This window comes from Panthera tigris, chromosome B2 (genome assembly GCF_018350195.1).
Source record: "Panthera tigris isolate Pti1 chromosome B2, P.tigris_Pti1_mat1.1, whole genome shotgun sequence".
NCBI lineage: Eukaryota > Metazoa > Chordata > Mammalia > Carnivora > Felidae > Panthera > Panthera tigris.
Window position 1 is genome coordinate 71053092 of NC_056664.1, and position 26870 is coordinate 71079961.

Here is a 26870-nt window from a genome sequence, read left to right on the forward strand (position 1 = left end):
TAACAAATTTATCTTGATATTTAGAAAAAAAACGATTTACTCTCTGAGGTTTGTTCATAAAAAAAAAAACCTGTTGTGTGCATTTTAATCTCCAATTCTAATGCCTAACACCATAATACTTCTAAGTCTGTAACTTAATTTTAGGTTTAATTTAAAAAACCCTGTCTTGTTATATCCGGTGAAAGAGACTAGAAAACATTATGTAGAAAAAAAGCAAGAGACTAATTAAATGATCTCAATATAAAACTTTACTAAAAGGCTTTTAAAAAGCCTCTTAAAACAACCTAAAAATCAGAATACTTTTGGCAGAAAAATTAGCAGCTATGAACAAAATTAACATTACATAATATTTTATCAAGAACTGAATTATGATAATGTGGTTTACATATATTAGAATGATTTGCAACAAGCTTTTTTTTTTAATCAGACATCAAACCTCTTTACTAAAAAAAAAATTTTAATGTAGTTTAGCACTTCTGGGAGATTGTTCCCAATCAATGACAGTAACACAATTTAGAAGATGACAGATAGCCTATCTTTTCATTAGAGACCTATCCAGGTAAGTCTTGCCAAATAGTTATGAAATTATATTCAATAATCAGCATTCATAAGAACTCAAGATAAAACAGTAACTCTGGTCCCCTCATCTATCAGTATATATACTTGGCATCAGAAATCATACCATTAGCAAATACATACTAAATTTTTGAAATTTTTGAAGGAAAAAAAGCTCACTTTAGAATAAGTGTCAATCTACATTTTTTTATGCTTCCCCTGACACACTATTTCCACCACTCTTCATTTTAACAGTGTTTTCTCCTTGGTTGGTGGTATATTACTGCTTCTTAAAGACCAATCATACCCAGCAGTCCAAGGTCATCAACTCCTCTGCAGATGAAGTGAGCTACAAAGAGCAAAAGAAGACCAATGCATTTAAACAGAAAAACATCCGCCCTACTTAGCAAGGCAGAAGCCCATCTCTAAAACATTTTTAACCCAAGGTTGCTTTATAATTAGTCCTACAAGTCCAACAGTATTACACTCTCATTGTCTATTGTTGGTTTTGACATAAGTTCAAACCTTAAAATATATACTAGAACTTCCAAGTTACATACTCTGGAAACATAATTGAGTTTCTATATTAGGATGAAATCTCTTCAGTTTTGTGTATTTGGGTATGAAATCTCAACCCCAGTCACTGTGATACAAAGAGTGTAGGAGAACAATGAGAGGATACCCAAGCCTCCGGGAGCCATGATAGGGGAATTATCCATGCAAACAGACAAATGTCTTCTGAATTTAATATGTTAGCACAGTCGTAGGTAAGTGATTTAATGCAGCTCATAAATGCAGCAGCCCCTGTGTTGTCATTGCTCCCACTTAAGAGTAGCTCAGCTTTGCCCTGTTTGTTAGAAAGGGACCCCTGTCCTGCCCACGGAGCACAGGGCTGCTAAGTAGCACCAGCTCTCCACCATCTGGGAGCTATGCTTCCTAACCCAGAGCCTCTCACCCTTAATTTCCACTCAACTTTCAGGAGGAAGACTACATTTAGGTCAGTAAGGATATGACCAAAAATAAGTAAACAAATAGGGATAAAAATAGGAAATAAATATGAACTCCAATGGAGTAAAACTTCCTATAGATCTGATTAAAAGGTAAAACTATTTGTAAATAAAAAGTCAAAACCAAGTAAGATACATCTCTATTTTTGGTTTCATTCAAAAGTCGCCTTCATTCTTGGCAAACTAGCTATGTGGCATGATATGATCTACTTTTCATTTACACTGTATTTCTCTATTAAAAATCATTCCTTAATAAGGACTTTTCATATTAAAAATTCTAAATGTGTATAATAAATATTGTATTAAAATATTTTAATATTTACAATTGGAAAAAGTATATACTGTCATCAGTCATCTCAGGACTACCTCTTCAATTTCATCTTCTACAGATTCAACTACTTTTACTGCTGGTTTACTGTTTGCATGTTTCAATCGGTGTCTATTTAGATTAAAACTTCTTCCTTCGCTGAGGAAAAAGTCATCATTTTCATCACGTTCTCTATCCCTACTGCTCTTATCCCCAGGGGGAAAACTGAGAGAGTCAAAGTCTCCTTTGCCGGCAGCCAGAGAATTTGGGTCACTGCTTTTAGAGGAAACGGTGCTGCTGCTGCTGCCACTGGCACCAAATAACTGTTCCATCAGATGAGCTTTTTTCTCTTTTCTTGTAATTAAATCTACACTGTCTTTACCAAGTTTCTCTATACTGTTTCTTTGGAGATCCAAAAGGCCACTCTTCTGGCTAAATGGATTTGACGTTTTTGCAAATGTGTTTTTTGCAAATGAAGGCACATAGCTGCCAAATGCAAGCTCATTTGGAGAGGCTGGGCTTCTAATACTTCCTGGATTCTGACCGTCTCCTTTTGTAGCAAAGTGGCTGATGTCTTGCAAATGATGCCCATTAAACACTCTCTCTGAGGATTCACAGAACACGGATGTTTTGGGGCTTCTGTCTGGGAAGTGCAGTTTTGATTCCAAATCAGGTGGCAATGGCAGAGGAGGGCATTTTAGATTCCGAGAATCTTGAAGTTCTCTGTTGATTTCATTCAGTTTAGCAAGTAGCATTTCTCTCTTCAGCCTTTCTTCTTCCTCTTCTTCTAATTTACCAATGTTTTGAATTTGGTACATTTCCATTTGGTATCTTCCAGTTTCCAATGCGGGCTTTTCTTCTCTCTCCAGCAAAGATACCTTGTCTTTTTCCTTTTTAGCAAGTTCTTCTCTTTCCCACTCTGCATGAAATCAAATTAAAAAAAATGAGATTTTATAGGAGTCAATATCTTTAGGAAAACTCAATTCTCATCTTTTACAAAACAGTCTATCTAACTTAGTTATCAGCACAGTGAAGATGAACACTGTAAATTTCATTGCTATACTTGATAGTCTGGAATTCAAAAAGAATATACTTAATGTGTACTGCATTTAAAATTCACATTTATAGAAAGAATTTTGTTCTTCAGTTTAGAGATAGGGAAGAAGGGTCTCTATTTTTTATACCTAATATAGTGCGGTACACTGAATAGAGAGTGATAGATGGATGGGGTGAGTTTATTTTAAAATTAAAAATAAACTGAAACTCTAGATGTCATACCATGAGAAGGACACAACATCATGTATATAGTGTTCTTACTGAAGATACATTAAGTTGAATCTAAGGAAAACTTCAGATAAACCTCAAATGAGGAATTTTTAAAAAATGGGTCTTTATTCATCAAAAATGTTAATCTCACAAAATATTTAGAGAAGGCTGAAGAGATAGGAGAACTAAATGCAATTCATGATCATATCATGGAGAAGAAAATGCTATTAAGGACAATACTGTGTCAACTGACAAAACTGTAATATGGACGGCAGATTAGAGAAATGTGTTGTATCAAAGTTAAATTTTCTGAAGTTGAAAACTATACTGGAATGATGTAAGAAAATGTCCTTATTTGGGAACAATACACATGGAAGTATTTTAAGGTATGGTCATGAGATATACAACTTTTAGAAGCTTTAGAACATTTTCACTGATGTTAGAGACCATTCTATACAAACTCCAGAAAAAAAAAAAATCAATAAGATGGAAAGAAAGGACCGGTCTTCTGTTACTTTATTCCTTTTCTCAGTACCTAGACACAACAGACATACTATCTAATTTTCTATTCTATATTTTAACATGTGGAAGCATCTCCCTTTGTGCATTAGCCAACAGGAATAGATTTTCTAATTTACCTGTTACATTGCTCTAAACAGACACTAAAAATACACATAGATACAGTTAACTGTAGCAATAGTTAGGCGACAGTTTTATGTTCCATTAACTTTAAGGGGAAAAAAAAGGATTTCTCTGTAAGACTAATGAAATATATGCAGAGGATTAAAGTCCAGGATCCCTCTCACCTATACATTTAAGATATTTTATCCAGATGGAAATGAATTTATTCCTGAACTTCATTTTCAATATCTGAAACTGTATGAGTTGGTTCCCTAAACTTCCATACTAATGGTTGAATACATTAAAGATTTGTTTTACATACTAAAACCAAAGAAAACTTACAGGAATATATTTGGGGCCTCATAATTCATTGATTTTGATGTTTTGGCCAGTCTGACGGTCAAGCCAATAAAGTGTATTGTCTTTGATTATCTCTTCATCAAGTTTTAGTTAATTTATACACAAAAATTTTCCCTTTCATCTGAATTCTACTTCATCCGAACTTTCTGAAGGTAACTGTCCTTATTACCTAATCCCAAATAGCAACTTAACAGTCATTTTTTCCCTTCCTTAAAAACTGTATTGAAATGTTTGATTCCTAAAAGACCATCCCCCAACACTGTATCAACCTTTTCTTGTTCTGTATAACCAATTCACTGTGCAGCTGGAAAATATGAGAATATTAAGGGATGCTAACCCTTTCTTTACCAAAAGATGCTGATTCATCTCTTGATTAAACAAATTCTTTTCTTACCATCCTCCGGCTTCTCAACCTCCTGTTTTACAACACGGAATCCTTGATCTTTCACAAATTTTTCTTCTCTTTTCACAATTGGGTTTAGCATCCCTGCTTCTTCATGCTCACCTCTTTCTTGCAATTCCAGGTCCTATTACATATATATATTTTTTAATGCAAGTTCACAAGTTAAAAGGGAGAAAAAGCCATTTAAATATCATAGATTTATCTCCCATTAAGTATGACACCAAGTTAGAAACTAAATTTTAATTTAATAAAGCAGTAAATCACAAGTTACCACCCTCTGAAAGATACTTCAAAGGCACATAAGATTATTTTAGTTTAAATTTTTCTAAAAAGTAGAAGACATATCAGAACCAATAAAATTAAAGCCAATACTCTACAAACAATTCTGAAGAGATATGTTTCAGAAGTATCCTTGCTTTGTACATTTTCACAGCAAAATCTGATTAATTCAGTTAACCAGAAAAGGCTATTAACAATGTACGGAGAGGCCATGGGAGAAGGTGCTGAGCTATAATACAGGCAGTAACAACTGCACTGAATTTTTCAAGTTTATACTATAAATTTTATAATAAATATTTAAATAAATAAAATGTAAACCCAAAATTACTTGTTCCTTATGGTCCCTTTAACATGTGTGTGTAATTTTTCTGAATAAAAGTAAAATACCTGTTACAAAGTATAGCAGAGAATTAATTGTCCCTAGTATCAATTTTCCTCTTCTTTTTAGTTACAGAATCCCTGAGAGTTTTAGCAGGGCATAGGACGGCTCAAGTAGAGACTACATTTGCTAACCTCACTTGGAGCTAAACGGACCAAAGGGATGTGAGTAAAAGTACAGATGCAACTTCCGATCACATTTATAAAAACAAAAGCTGCTTGCCCTCCACTTTGTTCCTCCTCCTCACAAGGGTGGTGAGCCAATTCCAACCATACAGAGGAGGACTACACTCTTTAAGATGGAAGAACATTAAGACAAAGGATGACTGCCAAGGAATAAACCTATCTACCTATCCTGGACTACACACTGACCTTCAATCTATTACATAAAAAAGAAAATCTGCATCTTGTTTGAGCCACTGTATTCGGGGTCTCTTTCCAACAGGAACTTATTGGTCTGTACTTTAATAACATTCCCATTTGCTAAGACCCTTTAAAGTGGCAGGAAGTCTTAAGAGCCTTATAAACTCTGTGATTAGTTATTACCACAACCCTGATGGGTAGCCCATCCCTCTTTTATACACTAGGAAACTGAGGCTCCAGGAAGTCCCAACTAAAATGTTAGAACCAGAATTTAATTAAAAAACAGTGCTAACTCCAAGGCTGTACTCTTTTCACCCTATCAGGTTGCTACTGTTCATGCTGAATCTTATAAAGACTATTTTTTAATCCTTTTAAAGTTAAGAATGAGTTTCTATTCCACACTTTACCCTTTTCAAAAAGAAAACATGATCTAGTTTCAATGACAGTGAAAATATAGGAAGAAAGACACTTAGCACATACAGCCCAAGAATCAAATCAGACCATCCTGTCTGGTATTACCACAAGAAAAGAGTTCAGAGTCACTGGGAAACTTACAGGGCACAAAAACATAGGAATATGTGAAATATGCTGGATCCCTGGTATATTATTTTCTTTGGGATTTAAATTGTAAACACAAAATACAGAAATCTCTTAGAGAAAAGAACCTTCTGGTATTCAGTATAAAAGTCCTTTTCGATGAAGGTCCAATACAGACTCCCCTGAATTTCGCTCTAATGGTTAGTTATATAAAGTCAGATTGAACTGCAAAGACTTTGCTCAACATTCAATTAATCTATAAAATTCTCATATAATAAGGCCAAAAAAATATGTAGACTAATTGTAAAAAATCATTTGAAAAGTACTATAATTTACTATTAAATATAAGGGCAAGGAGGATTTTTAGATTATCTGATTATTAGATATCTGATTCTTCTTCTTATTATTATTAGATTACATAAAAAGTAAGAAACTGCTATCTCCAATCCAGAAGGTACAACTAACCTTCCTGAAGCATCTGAAAGATGCAATGAGTTGATCCAAAGGGATTTAATAAAATACATAGGTGTTACCTCTTTTGAAAAGGTTACTTTCATATTTACAGTTATGGCACTAGCTTCATTGCTAACTTTTAAAACACTTGATACTATGTTTTTTGGAATAACTTCAAACCTAGAGTTTAGTACCTAATCATGTTTCTAAACTCACCAAAGTAAGACGTTCAGGTTCTTCCCATTTGTTTTCATAACACATAACTGTTTGTGGTGTTATAGGAAATTCTTCCAGCTCGAAGTCATCACTGGTTTGTACTCCTTTTGTACATTGGTCTATAAAATCACTTTGGCATGCAGCTACCATGAAAATTACAAAAGAATTTTTCTAATCATATTGAACAGTGCTAAGACATGGAATTTAACTGCTATATGTTCACCATCTACACGAGATAATGCATGTTTTGCTCAGCTCTGTGCCTACCCACTATTACTATTTTTGTTTCTAGGGTTAACTGGCAATTCTGTGACTCGAGAACAATTTAAACAGGTAAACCCTATTAAGCTTTTACAAAATTTGTTTTTAACTTTCTGCAATTCAAAAAAGGAAAAATTATACTTTTGTTTAAAAAAAAGCAAAAAAAAATGCATAATGCCGAAGTACTTATGAGTAAAATGACTGCTAGGACTTACTTTGAAATACTCTAGAAGTAGAAAAAAATAGATGAAGTAAAATTAGTAAAATGTGTAACTATTAAAGCTAAGTGATGCATAATAAAGGTTCATTGTAATATAATCAACCTCCGCTCAGAAGTATTCTTACATATTTTCATAAAAGTTTCAAAAATAATTATAAGAAAAAAATTAAAAATTATGTAAAACATAATTTAATGACCTCAGGAAAAACAGAAAGTTGACAAGATTTCTGAAAATTAGCTACGAGGAAATTTAAGTTTACTTCAAAGAAGTTTTTTCCCCTTTGCCTGCCTTCTACTTCAGAATTATTTGATTTTACTATTAATAAGTGACAACTACAATATGTTTTTCAACAGTAATAGCCACTATACCATTTTTTCTTGATCTAAGTTCTTTTTCTTTCTTTGGAGAAGACTTTGGCAGACGATTAGAATATATGTTTTTTATATCCAGTTCTCTCTCCTTTTCCTGAAAAGAAACCCATAATACAATTAAGGATGTAGAGTATCAGTTTAAAATAAAACAAAAATTCTCACCTCATCAACTGGTATTTTCCTCACCAAACTGGAATATATTATACCTAGTTCAATTTCCCTTCTTACCTACCAAACTATAGAAAGGAATGTCTCTAGAACATCTAGGTTAGGGCAGAGCAATGGTTCTCCCTAAAAAGTGCAATATGTACTGGCAATCAAAATAAATAAGCACAAATAAGGCAAAATTCATTTTCTACCCACTCCTACCTGATGGAGCTAGTTACTATCTTAAACTGTCTTTCAGACTTAGTAACAGAGCCCAAAATAATTTTGTTAGCATCTTTCAAATGTGGGTTTTGAATTAGTTAAAAATTAGAGGTTTAAAAAATTTTTTTTCAATGTTTATTTATTTTTGAGAGACAGAGCATGAGTGGGGGAGGGGCAGAGAGAGAGGGAGACATAGAATAGAAGCAGGCTCCAGGCTCCAAGCTGTCAGCACAGAACCCAATGCAGGGCTGGAGCCCATGAACAGTGAGATGAACCTGAGCTGAAGTTGGATGCTTAACTGACTGAGCCACCCCCAAAACTAGACGTTTTTTAAAACACAGTATTCTTTATCATTTTGGGACTATGGGTCTGAGAATTTGATTAACAAAATGAAAATTCTATGTAAGATAATGAATAAACATTCAATTTTGCACAAAATTTCCAGCCATCAATGACCTTTGGATAGAATTAAGAACACCTTTAACAAAATTAAATAATGTGAATGCTTCCTCTCAACACTGTGAAAATGAAGGGCATTACTTGAAACAACTTTTAAAATAATCATGGGGTTATCTGAGGAAGAACACTGGATTATTCAACCATGCAACAGGGAAAAACTCCAGTTTCCATAATTTCCTTTTAGGATTTCATAACTTATTTCAGTTATATCATTCCTATTAGGATTCAATGTTTTCAGTTTTGGCATGTGTTATAGTGACTATATTACCAAAACTTTTCTTTAAAAGTACCAAAGAGAATATTAGAATTTTGTAAATCACAATGTACCAACTTACAAATATGCTTTAAAATGTTGACTTTTTAGGGACGCCTGGGTGGCTCAACCATCTGACTTCGGCTCAGGTCATGATCTCTTGGTTTGTGAGTTCGAGCCCCCCGTCAGGCTCTGTGCTGACTGCTCAGAGCCTGGAGCCTGCTTCAGATTCTGTGTCTCCCTCTCTCTCTGCCCCTCCCCTGCTCACAGTCTGTCTCTCTCTGTCTCTCAATAAAAAATAAACATTAAAAAAAGTTAAAAAAAATAAAATGTTGAGTTTTCAACCAATATATATTATAAATTAAGTAACTCCTTTCGAAAATTTTTTCATTTATTTTGACAGACAACATGCAGGTGCCTGTACATGCATGCCTGGAGTAGGGGCAACATGAGAGAGAGAGAGGGAGAGAGAGAGAGAGAGAATCCCTAGCAAGGTACAGAGCCCAGATCCCGAGGTGGGGCTCAATCCCATGAACCATGAGATCATGACCTGAGCTGAAATTAAGAGCTGAACGTTCAACTGACTGAGCTACCCAGGCACCCTGGTGTAAATTACATAGTACCAACTTACAAATATGAGTAAATGTTTTAAACATTTTTTTAAAGTTGTTTTGTTTTTTTTTTTTTAACGTTTTACTTATTTTTGAGAGAGAGAGAGCACATGCACAAGGGGGGCAAGGGCAGAGAGAGGGGAAACAGGATTCCAAGCAGGCTCTGTGCTGACAGCAGAAAGCCCAATGCAGGCCTGAACCCACAATCTGTGAGATCATGTCCTGAGCTGAAGTCGGCTGAGCCACCCTGGCCCCCACAAATATGAGTAAGTGTTTTAAAATGTTAAGGTTTTTTGTGTTTTTTTTAATATAATTTATTGTCAAACTGGCTAACATACAGTGTGTAAAGTGTGCTCTTGGTTTTCAGGGTAGATTCCCGTGGTTTATCGCTTACATAAAGCACCCAGTGCTCATCCCAAGGAGTGCCCTTCTCAACGCCCATCACCCATTTTCTCCTCTCCCCTACACCTCATCAACCCTCAGATTGTTCTCTGTATTTAAGAGTCTCTTATGGTTTGCCTCCCTCCCTCTCTAACTGTAACTATTTTTTCCCCTTCCCTTCCCCCTTGATCTTCCATTAAGCTTCTCAAGATCCACATATGAGTGAAAACATATGATATCTGTCTTCCTCTGACTTACTTCACGTAGCATAATACCTTCTAGTGCCATCCATGTTGCTGGAAATGGCATGATTTCATTCTTCCTCATTGCCAAGTAGTATTCCATTGTATATATAAACCACATCTTTATCCATTCATCAGTTAATGGACATTTAGGCTCTTTCCATAATTTGGCTAGTGTTGAAAGTGCTGCTATAAACAGCCCCTATGAATTAGCACTCCTACAAACTGTATCCTTTGGATAAATTCCTAGTGGTGCTATTGCTCGGTCATAGGGCAGTTCTATTTTTAATTTTTTGAGGAACCTCCACACTGTTTTCCTGAGTGGCTGCACCAGTTTGCATTCCCAACAGTGCAAGAGGGTTCCCTTTTCTCCACAACCTCGCCAGCATGTGTTGTTTCCTGAGTTGTTAATTTTAACCACTCTGACCAGTGTGAGGTAGTATCTCAGTGTGGCTTTGATTTGTATTTCCCTAATGATGAGTGATGCTGAACATTTTTTCATGTCTGTTAGCCATCTGGATGTCATCTTTGAAAAGTGCCTATTAATGTCTTCTGCCCATTTCTTCACTGGACTGTTTGTTTTTCAGGTGTTGAGTTTCATAAGTTCTTTATAGATTTTGGATACTAGCCCTTTGTCTGATATGTCATTTGCAAATACCTTTTCCCATTCTGTCAGTTGCCTTTTAGTTTTCTGATTGTTTCCACTGCAGTGCAGAAGCTATTTATCTTGATGAGGTCCCAACAGTTCATTTTTGCTTTTAATTCCCTTGCCTTTGGAGATGTATCAAGCAAGAATTGCTGCAGTTGAGGTCAAAGACGTTGTTGCCGGCTTTCTCCTCTAGGGTTTTGATGGTTTCCTGTCTCACATTTCAGTCTTTCATCCATTTTGAGATTATTCTTGTGTATGGTGTAAAAAAGTGATCCAGTTCCATTCTTTGCATGTTGCTGTCCAGTTCTCCCAGCACGATTTGTTAAAGAGACTGTCTTTTTTCCATTGAATATTCTTTCCTGCTTTGTCAAAGATTAGTTGGCCATACTTTTGTGGGTCCAATTCTGGAGTCTCTATTCTATTCTACTGGTCTATGTGTCTGTTTTTGTGCCAACATCATACTGTCTTGATGATTACAGCTTTGTAGTAGAGACTAAAGTCTGGGATTGTGATGCCTCCTGCTTTGGTCTTCTTCTTCAAAATTACTTTGGCTATTCGGGGTCTTTTGTGGTTCCATACAAATTTTAGGATTGTTTGTTCTAGCTTTGAGAAGAATGCTGGTGCGATTTTGGTTGGGATTGCACTGAATGTGTAGATTGCTGCGGGTAGTATTAACATTTTAATAATATTCATTCTTCCAATCCATGAGCATGGAATGTTTTTCCATTTCTTTGTGTCTTCTTCAATTTCTTTCATAAGCTTTCTATAGTTTTCAGCATACAGATCTTTTATATACTTGGTTAGGTTTATTCCTAGGTGTTTTATGGTTCTTGGTGCAATTGTAAATGGGATCAATTTCTTGATTTCTCTTTCTGTTGCTTCATTATTGGTGTATAAAAATGCAACTGATTTCTGTACATTGATTTTGTACCCTGCAACTTTGCTGAATTCATGGATCAGTTCTAAGAGCCTTTTTGTGGTGTCTTTCAGGTTTTCCACGTAGAGTATCATGTCGTCTGCAAAAAGTGAAAGTTTGACTTCTTCTTTGCCAACTTTGATGCCTTTTATTTCCTTTTGTTGTCTGATTGCTTTCACTAGGACTTCCAACACTTGGTAAACAGGAGTGGTGAGAGTGGACATCCCTGTCATGTTCCTGATCTTAGGGAGAAGCTCTCAGTTGTTCCCCATTGAGGATGATATTAGCTGTGGGCTTTGCATATATGGCTTTTATAATGTTTAGGTACGTTCCTTCTTTCCCAACTTTCTTGAGGGTTTTTATTAAGAAAGGATGCTGTATTTTGTCAAATGCTTTTTCTGCATCTATTGACAGGATCATATGGTTCTTATCCTTTCTTTTATTAATGTGATGTATCACATTGATTGACTTGCAAATACTGAACCAGCCCTACACCCCAAGAATGAATCTCACTTGATCATGGTGAATAATTCTTTTTACATGCTGTTGAATTTGATTTGCTAGTATCTTGTTGAGAATTTCTGCATCCGTGTTCATAAGGGATATTGGCCTATAATTCTTTTTTGTGGGGTCTGGTTTGGGAACCAAGGTAATGCTGGCTTCATAGAATGAGTCTGGAAGTTTTCCTTCCATTTCCGTTTTTTGGAACAGCTTGAGAAGGATAGGTATTTATTCTGTTTTAAATATCTGGTAGAATTCCCCTGGGAAGCCATCTGGCCCAGGACTCTTATTTGTTGGGAGATTTTTGATAACTGATCCAATTTCTTCATTAGTTACGGGCCTGTTCAAATTTTCTATTTCTTCCCGTTTGAGTTTTGGTAGTGTGTGGGTGTCTAGGAATTTGTCCACTTCTTCCAGGTTGTCCAGTTTGTTGGCATATAATTTTTCATAGTATTCTCTGATAATTACTTGTATTTCTGAGGGATGGTTGTGATAAATCCATTTTACTTCACGATCTTATCTATTTGGGTCCTCTCTCTTTTCTTTTTGAGAAGTCTAGTTAGGGGGTTAATTTTGTTTTGTTTGTTTGTTTGATTTCCAAAAAAACCAGCTCTTAGTTTCACTGATCTGTTCTACTGTTTTTTTGGATTCTATATTGTTTATTTCTGCTCTAATCTTTATTATTTCTCTTCTTCTGCTGGCCTTGGGGTTTCTTTGTTGTTCTGCTTCTAGTTCCTTCAGGTGTGCTGTTAGATTTTGTATTTGGAATTTTTCTTGTTTCTTGAGATAGGCCTGGATTGCAATGTATTTTCCTCTTAGGACTGCCTTTGCTGCATCCCAAAGCATTTGGATTGTTGTGTTTTCATTTTCATTTGTTTCCATATAGTTTTTAGTGTCACCTTTAATTGCTGGGTTGACCCATTCATTCTTTAGTAGGATGTTCTTTAACCTCCATCCATTTGGAGGCTTTCTAAACTTTTTCCTGTGGTTAATTTCAAGTTTCATAGCATTGTGATCTGAAAATGTGCATGGTATGATCTCAATTCTTTTGTATTTATTGAGGGCTGTTTTGTAACCCAGTATGTCATCTATCTTGGAGAATGTTCCATGTGCACTCTAGAGGAATGTATATTCTGCTGCTTTAGGATGAAAAGTTCTGAATGTATCTGCCAAGTCCATCTGGTCCAGTGTATCATTCATGTTTCTTATTGATATTCTGTCTGGATGATCTGTCCACTGTTGTAAGTGGAGTATTAAAGTCCCCTGCAATTACCACACTCTTACCAATAAGATTGCTTATGTTTGTGATTGTTTTATATATTTGGGTGCTTCCAGATTCGGTGCATAAACATTTATAATTGTTAGCTCTTCTTGATGGATAGACCCCCAATTATGATATAATGCCATTCTTCATCTCTTGTTACAACCTTTAGTTGAAAATCTAGTGTGTCTGATATAAGTATGGCTACTCCAGCTTTCTTTTGATTTCCAGTAGCATGATAGATGGTTCTCCATCCCCTCACTTTCGATCTGAAGGTGTCCTCAGGTCTAAAATGGGTCTCTTGTAGACAGCAAATAGATGGGTGTTTTCTTTTTAATCCATTCTAATACCCTATGTCTTTTGATTGCAATATTTAGTGCATTTACATTCAGTGTTATTATTGAAAGATATGGATTTAGAGCCACTGTGCTATCTGTAGGTTTCATGCTTGTAGTGCGGTCTCTGGCCCGTTGTGGTCCTTGCAACATTCCACTGACAGAGTCCCTCTTCAGATCTCTTGTAGGGCTGATTTAGTGGTGATGAATTCCTTCAGTTTTTGTTTGTCTGGGAAAATCTTTCTCTCTCCTATTCTGAACGACACGCTTGCTGGATAAAGGGTTCTTGGCTGCATATTTTTCCTATTCAGCACATTGAAAATTTCCTGCCACTCCTTTCTGGCCTGCCAAGTTTCAGTAGATAGGTCTGCTACTACCCTTATATGTCTACCCTTGTAGGTTAAGGCCCGCATATCCCCAGCTTCTTTCAGAATTCTCTCTTTATCTTTGTATTTTGCCAGTTTCATTATATGTTGTGCAGAGGATCAATTCAAGTCATGTCTGAAGGGAGTTCTCTGCACTTCCTGGATTTCAATGTCTGTTTCCTTCCCCAGATTGGGGAAGTTCTCAGCTATGATTTGTTCAAGTACACCTTCTTCCCCTTTCTCTCTTTGTCTCTTCTGGAATTCCTATGATACAGTTATTATTCCATTTCATTGAATCATTTATTTCTCTGATTCTCCCCTCATGGTCCAGAATTTTTTTATCTTTTTCTCAGCTTCATCTTTTTTCCATAATTTTATCTTCTATTTCACTTATTCTCCCCTCTGTCTCTTCAATCCTCACTGTCACTGCCTCTAATCGCTGGGATTGAAAAAAGATTAGAAGACAACAGAGAGGGGCGCCTGGGTGGCTCAGTCAGTTGAGCGTCCGACTTCAGCTCAGGTCACGATCTCGCGGTCCGTGAGTTCGAGCCCCGCGTCGGGCTCTGGGCTGACAGCTCAGAGCCTGGAGCCTGCTTCCAATTCTGTGTCTCCCTCTCTCTCTGCCCCTCCCCCGTTCATTCTCGCTCTCTGTCTCAAAAATAAATAAATGTTAAAAAAAAAAAAAATTAAAAAAAAAAAAAAGAAGAAGACAGCAGAGAATCCATTGCTGCAGAGATCAAGGAACTAAAAAATAGTCATGATGAATTAAAAAATGCCGTAAATGAGGTGCAAAATAAACTAATCTTAAATTCTTGTTTAGTTATATCATTTATATTTGTTTTGATCAATTCTTTAGCTGTCATTTCTTCCTGGAATTTCTTTTGAGGAGAATTCTTCCATTTTGTCATTTTGGCTAGTTTTCTGTCCCTTATGTTTTAAAAGCTTGTTATGTGTCCTGCACCCACGAGCACTACTATATTAAAGAGGGGTCATACATTGCCCAGGGCCTGGCCCTTCAGGAGGTGTATTTTGGAGTGTGTTACTTGCTCTCTGTTGTTGTGACTCTGGTTGCTTTATCTCCCTACTCGTAGTGATGTTTTGGACCCTCCACCAGGTGTGCTTTGCTTTTTTCATTCAAGTAGCCCTGGAAAATAAAACAAACAAAAAAACAGAAAAACAAAAAAACCAAAAAAAACACCAGCTACAGCAAAACAAAAGGTGGTGGCATTGTTGATGGAAGAGGCCTTATCCCAAACAAAGAGAGAGATGATGGGGGCAGGGAAAAAGAAAAAACTGACCAGGCAGAGAAACTCTATGGGTTAATCTTGGGGGAGGTGGGGAGGAGGGGGGAAGAGGTATAAAGAGGTATACCTGCCAGGAGGCGCAGGTATAAAGAGAATAGATTAAATATGTCTGCTTAAACAAACCAACAACCAGAATAACCGGACTAGAGGAAGAAATAAGAAAAAGAAAATGAAGAAAAGAATCTGTATATGTACTAAGAATTGTCTAAGAATTAAATCAGAAAATGCAAAACCGCTGGGTGCCTTGGAACCGGTTGAAGCGCTGGTCTGGAGGAGGGGCTGTCTGGTTCCACAGCATCAATCCTGCTCCAGTAGATGCGAAGTTACCAGGTGCAGAGGGGTGTGGTTTGGCATAGGCAGGTCAAGCCTACACTGTGGGCCCACTGTCCATTCCCTGAAGCCCCCCTTGTTGGTGATGGGGAGAAAAATGGCAACACCCCAGTCTCTCCTCCATGGACTGGGTGTCCCAAACCATTCTGTTCAGGCCATCCTCGCAGTGCCACAGGCGTGAACGAGGCAGTTTGTCCCACTCTGCTGACTCCCGCGCCTCCCTGGTGCTTGGTTGGGATTTAAATCCTGACGTTTTAAACAGTCCTGCTCCATGCACCCCAGTTCCGGGGAAGTGCTGCTCTGCACCACCTCAGTGCCACATGCGCGGTTTGTCCCGCTCTGCCAACTCTCATGCCTCCCTGGCGCTCTGCTGGGATTTAAATCCCGATGTCTTAAAGGCTTCTGCTCTGCATGCCCTAGTTCTGGGGAAGTGCTGCTCCATGCCACCGATAAGTGGTCTCTGGCTGATGGGTACAGGCAGTCTTTGTCCTTTGAAACGGTTATATACCTTCTTCCCACAGCAATACAGGGAAGGGATAGCTTTCTCCCACCACGGACTGTGCCTCTGAACTAGTTACCAAGCCAGGGGCTGGCTCCTGTCCTCTCCACGTGCGCAAACTGGGCAGCCAGCCCCCAGTCCAGAGGAAGTCCTACAGTTAGAGTTTGGATCTTTCTCCATCCCAGTCCGTGGTTTTTCTCTTGTCCAGATATAGTCCTATGCTTCCTCAGACTCTCTTTCTCTTCCCTTTGTCTCTCCACAGAAGGGGATCTCTTCCATCCGTGCCTATGTGGGCCGTTTTATCTCTCCCAGTTTGCAATCATGCAACTATGACCCGCCAGGTTGTCCCCGTGGGTCCCCAGGATGTTTTGTCACTCTGCAGCCCGGACTCTTGGAATTCAAAGTCTTTTGGCCTCAACACTGCTGTGTTTGAGGGATGAGGGAACTTTGAGTCCCCCTACTTCTCCACCAGGTTGGATCTCCTCCTAAAATGTTGTGTTTTCAACTAATATATATATATATATATATATATATATATATATATATATATATATATATAAAATGAAATACTTACTTTTAATTTGTGATACAGTTGTTGCAGCTCCTTTTGAAGAACTTTATTTTCATCCTGAGCTTCATATGCCCTTTTCCTTTCAGCAAGCAACTGTCGCTGGAAACTGTTGGTACTCAGCTCAAGGTTTTTGGATAGTTCCTATGATGTGTATATAAACATATAAAAAAATAATACTCGAAAATAACTGAAGAGTAAAACACTGCACTTAGCACTGAAATAATGTTTCTAGTGGTACCATACAAGACCTACAAATCAGGCTGCGCTTAGTGTTCATGAACATAAAATAACTGGCAAACAGATCTACCAACAATTTAATAAGGTCCTTAACCTGGTAGTCCTTTTTTTGCTTTTTACAACGACTGGTAAATAAATTCTTAAGCATTTGTCTGAAGCATACATGAATAGTCATTTGTGTTGGTTGCAAATTCAGACAAAGATATGATGAGAAACACGGATATTTGGGAATCAGAGTTCAGGCAAATATATACAGCTGCATAATATTACACGGCACTATTCGAGGTGCAGAAATTACCTTGCAAATTATTTCTAGATAAAAATACTAGTCATTTCCATGGTCTTCAAACATTTTCCATAAAGTCTGTGAAAAGATTCAGGTTAAAATATTTTCTTTTAAGTGACATCAACATCATGGTGGTATGAGCCATTCCTTTTCTTCTCCATCTTTCAATTTACAGCTAATCAGATCCACAAAGCAAGTATCCATAACTGAACCAAAAGACTTCCGCACAGCACATCAGGACACCTGAGGGAGCCATCCATCTCTGCGCCTGAAAGTGGCTCAACTATACATCAGAGGAGGCTGTGGAGCCAGGGCCGGTGATATAGGTGGCAGAGGTGGTGGCAGGCCCATATGACCTTCTGGCAGAGGAGGCAGAAGGTAAAGGTGGTAGGTGGTCATCTGCCTGGCCACATGTGCTGCAGCTGGCGGGACTCACTCTCTCTGAGAAGAGACCACAGTGACTGTGGGGAGGGAAAGGAAAGGGAAGGAGGCAAAGAGAACTGAAGGAATGCTGTTTCCTGCTGGAGGCCCCATGATTCTGATAAGACATCATCCATGAACCTCTGGGAAACACCTCCCCCTCCACAACTCAAGGATCCCCTACTGGCAATGGGCACAGCCAAAGCATCAGGTGGTAAGTACACACCTCCCGCCACTCTGTCACCACACTTTTTCTTTCCAGTCTGTCAGCTGTTTTTTTTTTTTTAATTGTATGTATTTTTTTCATGTGCCTTTTATTTCAAAGTCCCTGATTTTATCAGTACTGTTAGATATGTAGATCTTCTCGCCCCTAGGGATGGCTTAAAGTCTTTAAATTTTTTTTTAATGTTTATTTTTGAGAGAGAGAGAGACAGAGCATGAGCGGGGGAGGGGCAGAGAAAGAGGGAGACACAGAATCCGAAGCAGGCTCCAGGCTCTGAGGCGTCAGCACAGAGCCCGATGGGGGGCTCAAACTCACGAACTGTGAGATCATGACCTCAGGCGAAGTCGGATGCTCAACCAACTGAGCCACCCAGACACCCCATGGATGGCTTAAAGTCTTTAAATAGCTAAAGAACAATTGAGAACTTGAGTACTAACTAGATATTTGAAGATATTATAAAGCTGTTCATTTTTTAGATGTCATTCTTGGTACTAGATGATGGCATTGTTTTAAAGGTCGTTATATTTCAGAAAGATACAAGCTGAAATATTTATGAATAAAACAAGTGGATATCTAAAATCTGTTTCCAAAAACTAGAGAGGTAGGGGAGAGTACATATGAAAAAGTATTTCTGTAAGGTGACATTTTTTAAGTTTTAATTTTTTAGTGAAGTATAGTTGACACACAATGTTACATTAGTTTCAGGTGTACAACATAGTGATTCCACAACTCTCTACCTTATGTGCTCACCACAACTAGAGCGAACATCTCACTCTACAATGCTATTACAATACCATTGACTATAATCTCTATGCTGTACTTTTTAGTACTTTTTATTCCCGTGACTTATTTATTCCACACTGGAAGGCTGTACCTCCAACTAACTCATTTTGCCCATCTTATCACCACTCTCCCCTCTGGCAATCATCAGTTTGATCTCTGTCTTTACAGATCTATTTCTGCCCCCCTTAGTCCCTATTACCTATTTAACCCATCCCCTGCCCACCTCCCCTCCAGCATCCCTCAAGATGTTTTATGGTTTGCCTCTCTCTTTCCACCCCTATGTTAATTTGTAAATTTTGCTTTCTGCTACTTCCTTATTAGTGTATAGAAACACAACTGACTTCTGCATATTAATTTTGTATCCTGCAACTTCACTGAATTCATTTATTCTAACAGTTATTGGTCGATTCATGTTTTCTACATATGGTACCATGTCATCTGCAAACAGTGACAAGTTTAACTTGTTTCTTGTCAGTTTGAATGACTTTCATTTTTTGTCCAATTGCTGTGCCTAGGTCTTCTAGTACTATATTGCATAAAAGTGGCAAGAACAAGACCATCTTGTCTTTTTACTGATCTTAAAGCTCTGTTTCTCTCCACTGAGTATGATTTTAGCTGTAAATTTGTCATATATGGCCTTTATTATATTGAGGTATGTTCCCTCTACACCCACTTTGAGAGTTTTTGTTATGAATGGATGTTGAATTTTATCAAATGCGTTTTTCTGCAGCTGTTGACATGACTATATGATTTTTATCCATCACTTTTGTTTAAAGTGGTGTATCATGTTGATTGAATTGTGAATACAGGATTGCCCTGATATCCTAGAATAAATCCATGATCCTTGATCATGGTGAATAATTTTTTAAAATATTTTGTTGAATGCAGTTTGCTAATATTTTATTGAGGATTTTTGCATCTAGATTCATGATGGATACTGGCCTGTAGTTTTCTTTTCTTGTGGTGTCTTTGTCTTATTTTGGTATCAAGGTAATAATGACCTTGTAGAATGTATCTGGAAGCTTTCCTTCCTCTTCTATTTTTTGGAAGTTTGAGAAAAATAGGTATTAACTTTTCTTCAAATGTTTGGTGAGAATTCACCTGTGAATTCATCTGGCCCTGGACTTTTGTATGTTGATAGTTTTTTTTTTTTCTAATTCTTTTTTTCTTTTTTTCTTTTTTATTTATTTTTTTGAGAGTGAGAGAGACCAAGCGTGAGTGGGGGAGGGGCAGAGAGAGACACAGAATCAAAAGCAGGCTCCAGGCTCTGAGCAGTCAGCACAGAGCCTGACACAGGGCTCGAACTCACAAACCATGAAATCATGACCTGAGCTGAAGTCGGTCTCTCAACCAACCGAGCCACCCAGGTGCCCCAGTATGTTGAGAGTTTTTAAATTTTGTTATTGGTCATCAGTCTATTCAAATTTTCTATGTCTTCCTGATTCAGTGTTAGAAGATGGTGTGTTTCTAGGAATTTATCCATTTCTCCTAGGTTGTCCAATTTGTTGGCATATAATTTTTCATACTAGTCTCTTAAAACCCTTTGTATTTCTGTGGTATCAGTTGTTACTTCTCTTTCATTCCTGGTTTTATTTATTTAGGTCCTCTCTCTTTTTCTTGATGTATCTGGCTACAGCTTTATCAAATTTACTTCTTTTTTTCAAAGAGCCAGGTCTTGGTTCACTGATCTTTTCTATTTTTTCTTTAAGTCTCTATATCATTTATTTTTGCTCCAATCTTTATTACTTTCTTCCTTTTACTGGCTTTGGGCTTTGTTTATTCTTCTTTTCCTAGTTCTTTTAGGTATACTATTTATTTAAGATTTTCCTCGTTTTGTAAGGTAGGCCTTTATCACTATACATTTCCCTCTTATACCTGCTTTTGCTACATCCCAAAGATTTTGGAACATTGTTAAGCTGTCTCTCTATATTTACTTCCTCTTTGATTTCTTTGTTGATCTCTTGGTTGTTTCATAGCATGTTGTTTAGCTTCCATGTTTGTGTTTTTTTCATATTCTTTTGTTGTGATTGATTTCTAGCTTCATACCATTGTGGCTAGAAATGGATGCATGACATGAATTCAACCTTCTTAAATTTATTGAGACTAGTTCTGTAGCATAATGTGATCTTTCCTGAATAATGTTTCATGTGTACTTGAATGTGTATTCTGTTTTTGGATGGAATGTTAAGTCCATCTGGTCTAATGTGTCAGCAGGCACTGATTTTCTGCCTAGATGATATATCCATTGATATAAGTGGGGTGTTAAAATCCCCACCTATTATTTTACTATCAATTTCTCCATTTATGTCTATAAGTATATGCTCCAATGATGGGTGCATAGATAATGACAATTGTGTCTTCTTCTTGGATTAACCCCTATATTATTATGTAATGCCCTTCTTTGTCTCTTAATATAGTCTGTCTTAAATTCTATTTTGTATAAGTATTGGTACCCCAGTTTTTTTATATTCACTTCCATTTGCATGGAATTATCTTTTTCCCTCTCTCCACTTTCAGTCTGTCTTTAGATATGAATTGACTCTCTTGTAGACAGCATAGTTTTTTTTATCCATTCCTCCCAACCCTCCCTCCACCCCCACCACAATGTCTTTTGAGCATTCAAGCCATTTACATTCAAAGTAATCATTAATACGTATATACTTATGCCATTTTGTTAACTGTCTTCTGCTTGTTTTTGTAGTTCTTCTGTGTTTCTTTTTTCTTTTGCTCTCTTTCCTTTAGATGGATGACTGACTTTATTAGTGTTTTGTTTCCCTTACTTTTTCTTCATTTTTTTGTATATCTATTATAGGTTTCAGATTTGTGGTTACCATAAGGTTCTTTTTATAACATGCTAAGTATATACCAGTCTTAAGTTGATGGTCACTTAGGTTCAAACACATTCTAAAAGAACTTCATTTTTATTCCTCCCTCCATGTTTAATGTTTATGTTGTCATATTTTACATCTATTTTGTGTATCCCCTTATCTAATTTTATCCCTATCTAATATTTTAAAATTAATTTTGCTATTTTTGTCTTACAATCTTCATACCAGCTTCGTAAGTGATCTGCTCTATTCCCTTTGCTGTGTGTTTGCTTTTACTCATTAAATCTTTTCCTTTTATAATGTTCTTCTAATTATGGCTTTTCTTTTCCACTTAATTTAACATTTCCTGTAAGGGCATTTTAGTGGTAATGAACTCCTTTAACTTTTGTTTGTCTGGAAAACTCTTTCCCTCTCCTTCAATCCTTAATGATAACCTTGCCAGATAACCTTTCAGCACTTTAAAAAAAAAAAGTTTTATCTATCTATCTATCTATCTATCTATCTATCTATCTATCTATCGTGTGTGTACAAGCAGGGGAAGGGGAGAGAGAGAATCCCAAGAAGGCTCTGCCTTGTCAGTGCACAGCCTGAGGTGGGGCTCATTCTCATGAACCCTGACATCATGATCTGAGTGGAAATCAAGAGTTGGATGCTAACCAACTGAGCTACCCTGGCACCCCAGCACTTTGAATGTATCATGCCACTCCCTTCTGGCCTGTAAAGTTTCTGCTGAAACTTACCTGTGCCCAACCTCGGCTTCAGCCGCACTACCAGGGTGCCCCTGAGGAGGATCTCCTGGCTGGCCCACAGGGAGAGTCCCAAAACACCCCAGTTAGCACCCACTTCAGATTCAGCTATCATGCCAGGCCACCCTCTGTGAGGAGAGCCCTGGGATTCTCACAGCTTGCAGCTACAAAACTTTGGCTATCCTTCCAAGGTGCCCTCTACATGGAGAGACCCAGGACTGACCTGGCTTATACCCACTTCAGCTCTGGCCATCCTAGGGCAGGCCCAGCACAAGTGTCCTAAGAACCACAGCCCATGCTGATACAGCTTCAGCCAGCTAACCGAAAGTACCAGGGACAGACAGTCTACACAGGATGTGACCATATATAAGACCACTCCTTTAAGTTTAAGAGAAGTAGCTATTCTGCCTAATTCACAGAAACAAAGAAAGTCAAGGAAATGAAGAGACACAGAAATATACTACAAATGAAAGAACAAGACAAAAACCTCAGATAAAGGACTAAATGAAACAGATAAACCCATTTAGCTAATAAAGAATTCAAAGTAATGATCATAAAGATGTCCACACTGGACTGAAGAATGGAAGAACTCAGTGAGAACTTCAACAATGAGATAAAAAATATAAATTAGAACCAGAGTTGAGTAATACATAAAGAAATGAAAATTCCTTCTAGTGTAATCAATAGATTAGCAGATACAGAAGACTGGAATAGCAATCTGAAAGACAAGGTTACAAAAAGCACCCAAGCTGAAGAACAAAAAAATGCATTCAAAAAGTTAGTATAGCTTACATGATCTCATGGACAACACCAAGCGGACATTTGCATTATATGGTTCCCAGAAGGAGAACAGTGAAAAGGGCAGAAAATTTACTTGAAAAAATAATAGCTCTAAATTTTCCTAACCTGGGTAAGGAAATAGACCTCCAAATTCAGGAGCACAGATTGTTCCAAACAAGGTAACCCAAGGGGGTTCACACCAAGACACATAAAAATTAAATGTCAAAGATTAAAGAGAGAATTTTAAAGGCAGCAAGAGAGAAGCAAAAGTTACATACGAGGGAAACCCCATAAGGCTATCAGCTGATTTTTCAACAGAAACATTAAAGGCTATAAGGGAGTGGCTGATATATTCAGAGTGCTAAAAGGAAAAAAATTACAAATTACAAATAAAAATACTCCAATGAGCAAGGATATCATTCAGAATAGAAGGAGAGAGTAGTTTTTCAGACAAACAAAAACTGAAGGAGTTTGTCACCACTAAACTGGCCTTAAAGGAAATTTTAAAGGGACTTCTTTAAGTGGAAAAGAAAAATCTATATTCGAGGTAAAATTAAAAATTATGAATAAAAGGGTATAAAATATGACAAGTGGAAGAGGGGGTAAAAAAAGATTTCTTTTAGAATGTGTTTAAACTTAAGGGGCCATCAACTTAATATAGACTGCTATATACTTAATATGTTATAAATGAACCTCATAGTAACACAAACCCAAAACCTGTAACATACACAAAAAAATAAAGCCAAGCATAACACTACAGAAAGATATCAATCACAAGAAAAAAGTGAAGAGAAGATAACAAACAAAACAACCAGAAAACAATTAATAAAATGGCAATAAGTACATAACTATTGATGATTATTTTAAATATAAAGGGTATAAATGCTCCACTCAAATGATATGGGAGAGGGCAGGCAGGAATAAAAAACCAGAATCCATCTATATGCTGTCTAAAAGAGACTCACTTCACTCCTAAAGACACATATGGACTGAAAGTGAAAGCACTGAAAAAGATATCTGATACAAAGAGAAGCAAAAGAAAATGTGGGGTGGCAATACTTCTATCAGACAAAATAGAATTTAAAACAGACTATAATAAGGCCAAAAGAAGGGCATTACATAAATAATAAAGGGGTCACTCCAACAAAAGGAGTAAACATTGTAAATATCTAAATATATGAAGGAAATATTAAGACATTAAGGGAGAAATTGATAGTAATACAATAATAGTAGGTAATTTTATTACCCCACTTACATCAGTGGATATCATCCAGGCAGAAAATCAAAGGGTAAATAATGTCTCTGAATGATACAGTAGATCAGATGGACATAACAGATAAAACATTCCATACAAAACAACAGAGTACACATTCTTTTCAAGTATAAATGGAACACTCTTCAGTACAGTACATGTTAAGCCACAAAACAATTTCTCAATAAATTTAAGAAGACTGAAATCCTATCATGCATCCTTTTCCGACCACAACAGTATGAAACTAAACATTAATCTAAGGAACAAAATGGAAAACGCACAAACACATGAAGGATAAACAAAATGCTACAAAACATCCAATGGGTCGACCAAAAAGTCAAATAGAAAATAAAAAAATATATGCAGACAAATGAAAATGAAATTTCAATGTTCCAAAATCTTTGGCATGCAACAAAACCAGATGTAAGAGGGAAATTTATAGTGATAAATGCCTATCTCAAGAAACAAGAAAAATCTCAAAGAATCAATCTAGCCCTACACCTAAGGGAACTAGAAAAAGAACAAATAAAACTCAAAGCCAGGACAGTAGAGGAAAAGAAATAATAAAGATCAGAATAGAAATAAATGAGATAGAGACTAGAGACAAAACAAAACAAAAAATAAACAAAAAAAAAAAAACACAGAAAGATCCATGAATCAAGAACTAGTTCTTTGAAAACATAAAATGAATTGATAAAACTTTCATCAGAATAAGACAAAAGATCCAAATATGTAAAATCAGAAATGAAAGAAGTTAACGACACCACAGAATACAAAGGATTATAATACAACAGTATGAAAAATTATATGCCAGCAAATTGGACCACCTAAAACAAATGGATAAATTGCTACAAACACACAATCTCCCAAAACTGAATCAGGAACAAACAAAATCTGAACACACAAATTACTAGCAATAAAATTGCTCTGGTAATAAAAAAACTCCCAACAAGCAAAAGTCCAGGACCAGATGGATTCACAGGTGAATTATACCAAACATTAAAAAGAGTTAACACCTATCAAACTAATCCAAAAAATAAAAGAGGAAAGAAAGCTTCCAAATACATCAACAAATCCTTAGTAATCTTCAACAAAATATCAGCAAACCTAATTTAATAATACATTAATAGGACCGTCACCACAAACAAGTGGCATTTATTACAGTAATGCAAAGATGGTTCAATATTTGCAAATACACCACATCAAGAAAACCAAGGATAAAAATCATATGATCTCAAAATGCAAAAAAAAAAATTAACAAAATTCAGCATCAATTCATGATAAAAACTTTCAACAAAATGGGTTTAGAGGGAACACACCCCAACATAATAAAGGCCATATAAACTCACAGCTAACATCATACTCAATGGTAAAAATTCTCCTCTAAGAACATGAACAAAACAAGGATGTTCACTTTCACCACGTTTATTCAACATAGTACTGGAAGTCCTAGCCACAGGAATCAAACATAATGAAATAAAAGGCATCTGGATTGGTAAGAAAAAAGTCACTATTTACAGAGGACATGATGATACTATACATAAAAAAACCCCACGGATTCCAGTTTAGTTTTGAGACAGAGAGAGACAGAGCATGAATGGGGGAGGGTCAGAGAGAGGGAGACACAGAATCTGAAACAGGCTCCAGGCTCTGAGCTGTCAGCACAGAGCCCGACGCGGGGCTTGAACTCACGGACCGCGAGATCATGACCTGGGCCGAAGTCAGACGCCTAACCGACTGAGCCACCCAGGCGCCCCGAAATTGGTCACGTTTCTATACACTAATAAAGAAGTAGCTGTAAAAGAAATTAAGAAAACCACCCCTTTGGGACCCCTGGGTGTTTCAGTCAGTTAAGCGTCCAACTTAGGCTCAGGTCATGATCTCACACTCCAAGAATCTGAGCCCCACGTCAGGCTCTGTGCTGACAACTCAGAGCCTAGAGCCTGTTTCAGATTCTGTGTCTCCCTCTCTCTCTACCCCTCTCCCACTCACACTCTCTCTCTCTCTCTCTCAAAAACAAACATTAAAAAAAAAAAAATCCCTTTACAATCATGCACTAAAAACATAAAGTAAAATACCTGGAAATAAATTTAACCAGGGAAGTGAAAGACCAGTGCTTTGGAAACTATAAAACACTTATAAAATGAAGATGACACAAACAAATGGAAAAGTATTCCATGCTCACGGATTGAAAGAATACTGTTAAAATGGCTATTCTACCCCAAAACAATCTAAAGATTCAATGCAACTTCTACTAAAATGCCAACAGCATTTTTTTCACAGAGCTAAAATAATCCTAAAGTTTGTATGAAACCACAAAAGATCCTGAATAGTCCACCAATCTTGAGGGAAAACAAACAAACAAACAAACAAAAAACAAAGCTAAAAGAATCACAATCACAGTTTTCAAGAAATGCTACAAAATATAGTAAACAAAACAGTATGGTACTGGCACAAAAATAGATATATGGATTAATGGAAGAGGATAGAGCTTAGAAATAAACCCACACTTATACGGCCAATTAACCTACAATAAAGAAGGCAAGGACATTCAATGAGGAAAACATGGTCTGTTCAATAAATAGTGCTGGGAAAACTAGACCACTTTCTTAAAATAAACTCACAATGGATTAAAGATCTAAATGTGGGACTTGAAACCATAAAACTCCTA

At 36.8% G+C, this 26870-nt stretch overlaps 1 protein-coding gene across 2 annotated transcripts in view; it reads right to left on the bottom strand.

The window, feature by feature from the left end:
- Nucleotides 1-285: 285 nt before the first annotated feature.
- Nucleotides 286-26870, bottom strand: part of LCA5 (lebercilin LCA5) — a 68038-nt gene continuing 41453 nt past the window's right edge. The window contains exons 4-9 of one of the 2 annotated variants that reach the window (XM_042986705.1): nucleotides 16648-16785; nucleotides 7596-7692; nucleotides 6746-6888; nucleotides 4511-4643; nucleotides 1929-2788; nucleotides 286-904 (exon numbers count right to left, since the gene is read on the bottom strand). In XM_042986705.1, coding sequence (XP_042842639.1) covers nucleotides 857-904; nucleotides 1929-2788; nucleotides 4511-4643; nucleotides 6746-6888; nucleotides 7596-7692; nucleotides 16648-16785 — 1419 coding nt within the window. In that variant the 3' untranslated portion in view covers nucleotides 286-856. Of the gene's footprint in view, nucleotides 905-1885; nucleotides 2789-4510; nucleotides 4644-6745; nucleotides 6889-7595; nucleotides 7693-16647; nucleotides 16786-26870 lie in introns of both variants that reach the window. The other variant, XM_042986706.1, reaches the window with a different exon arrangement.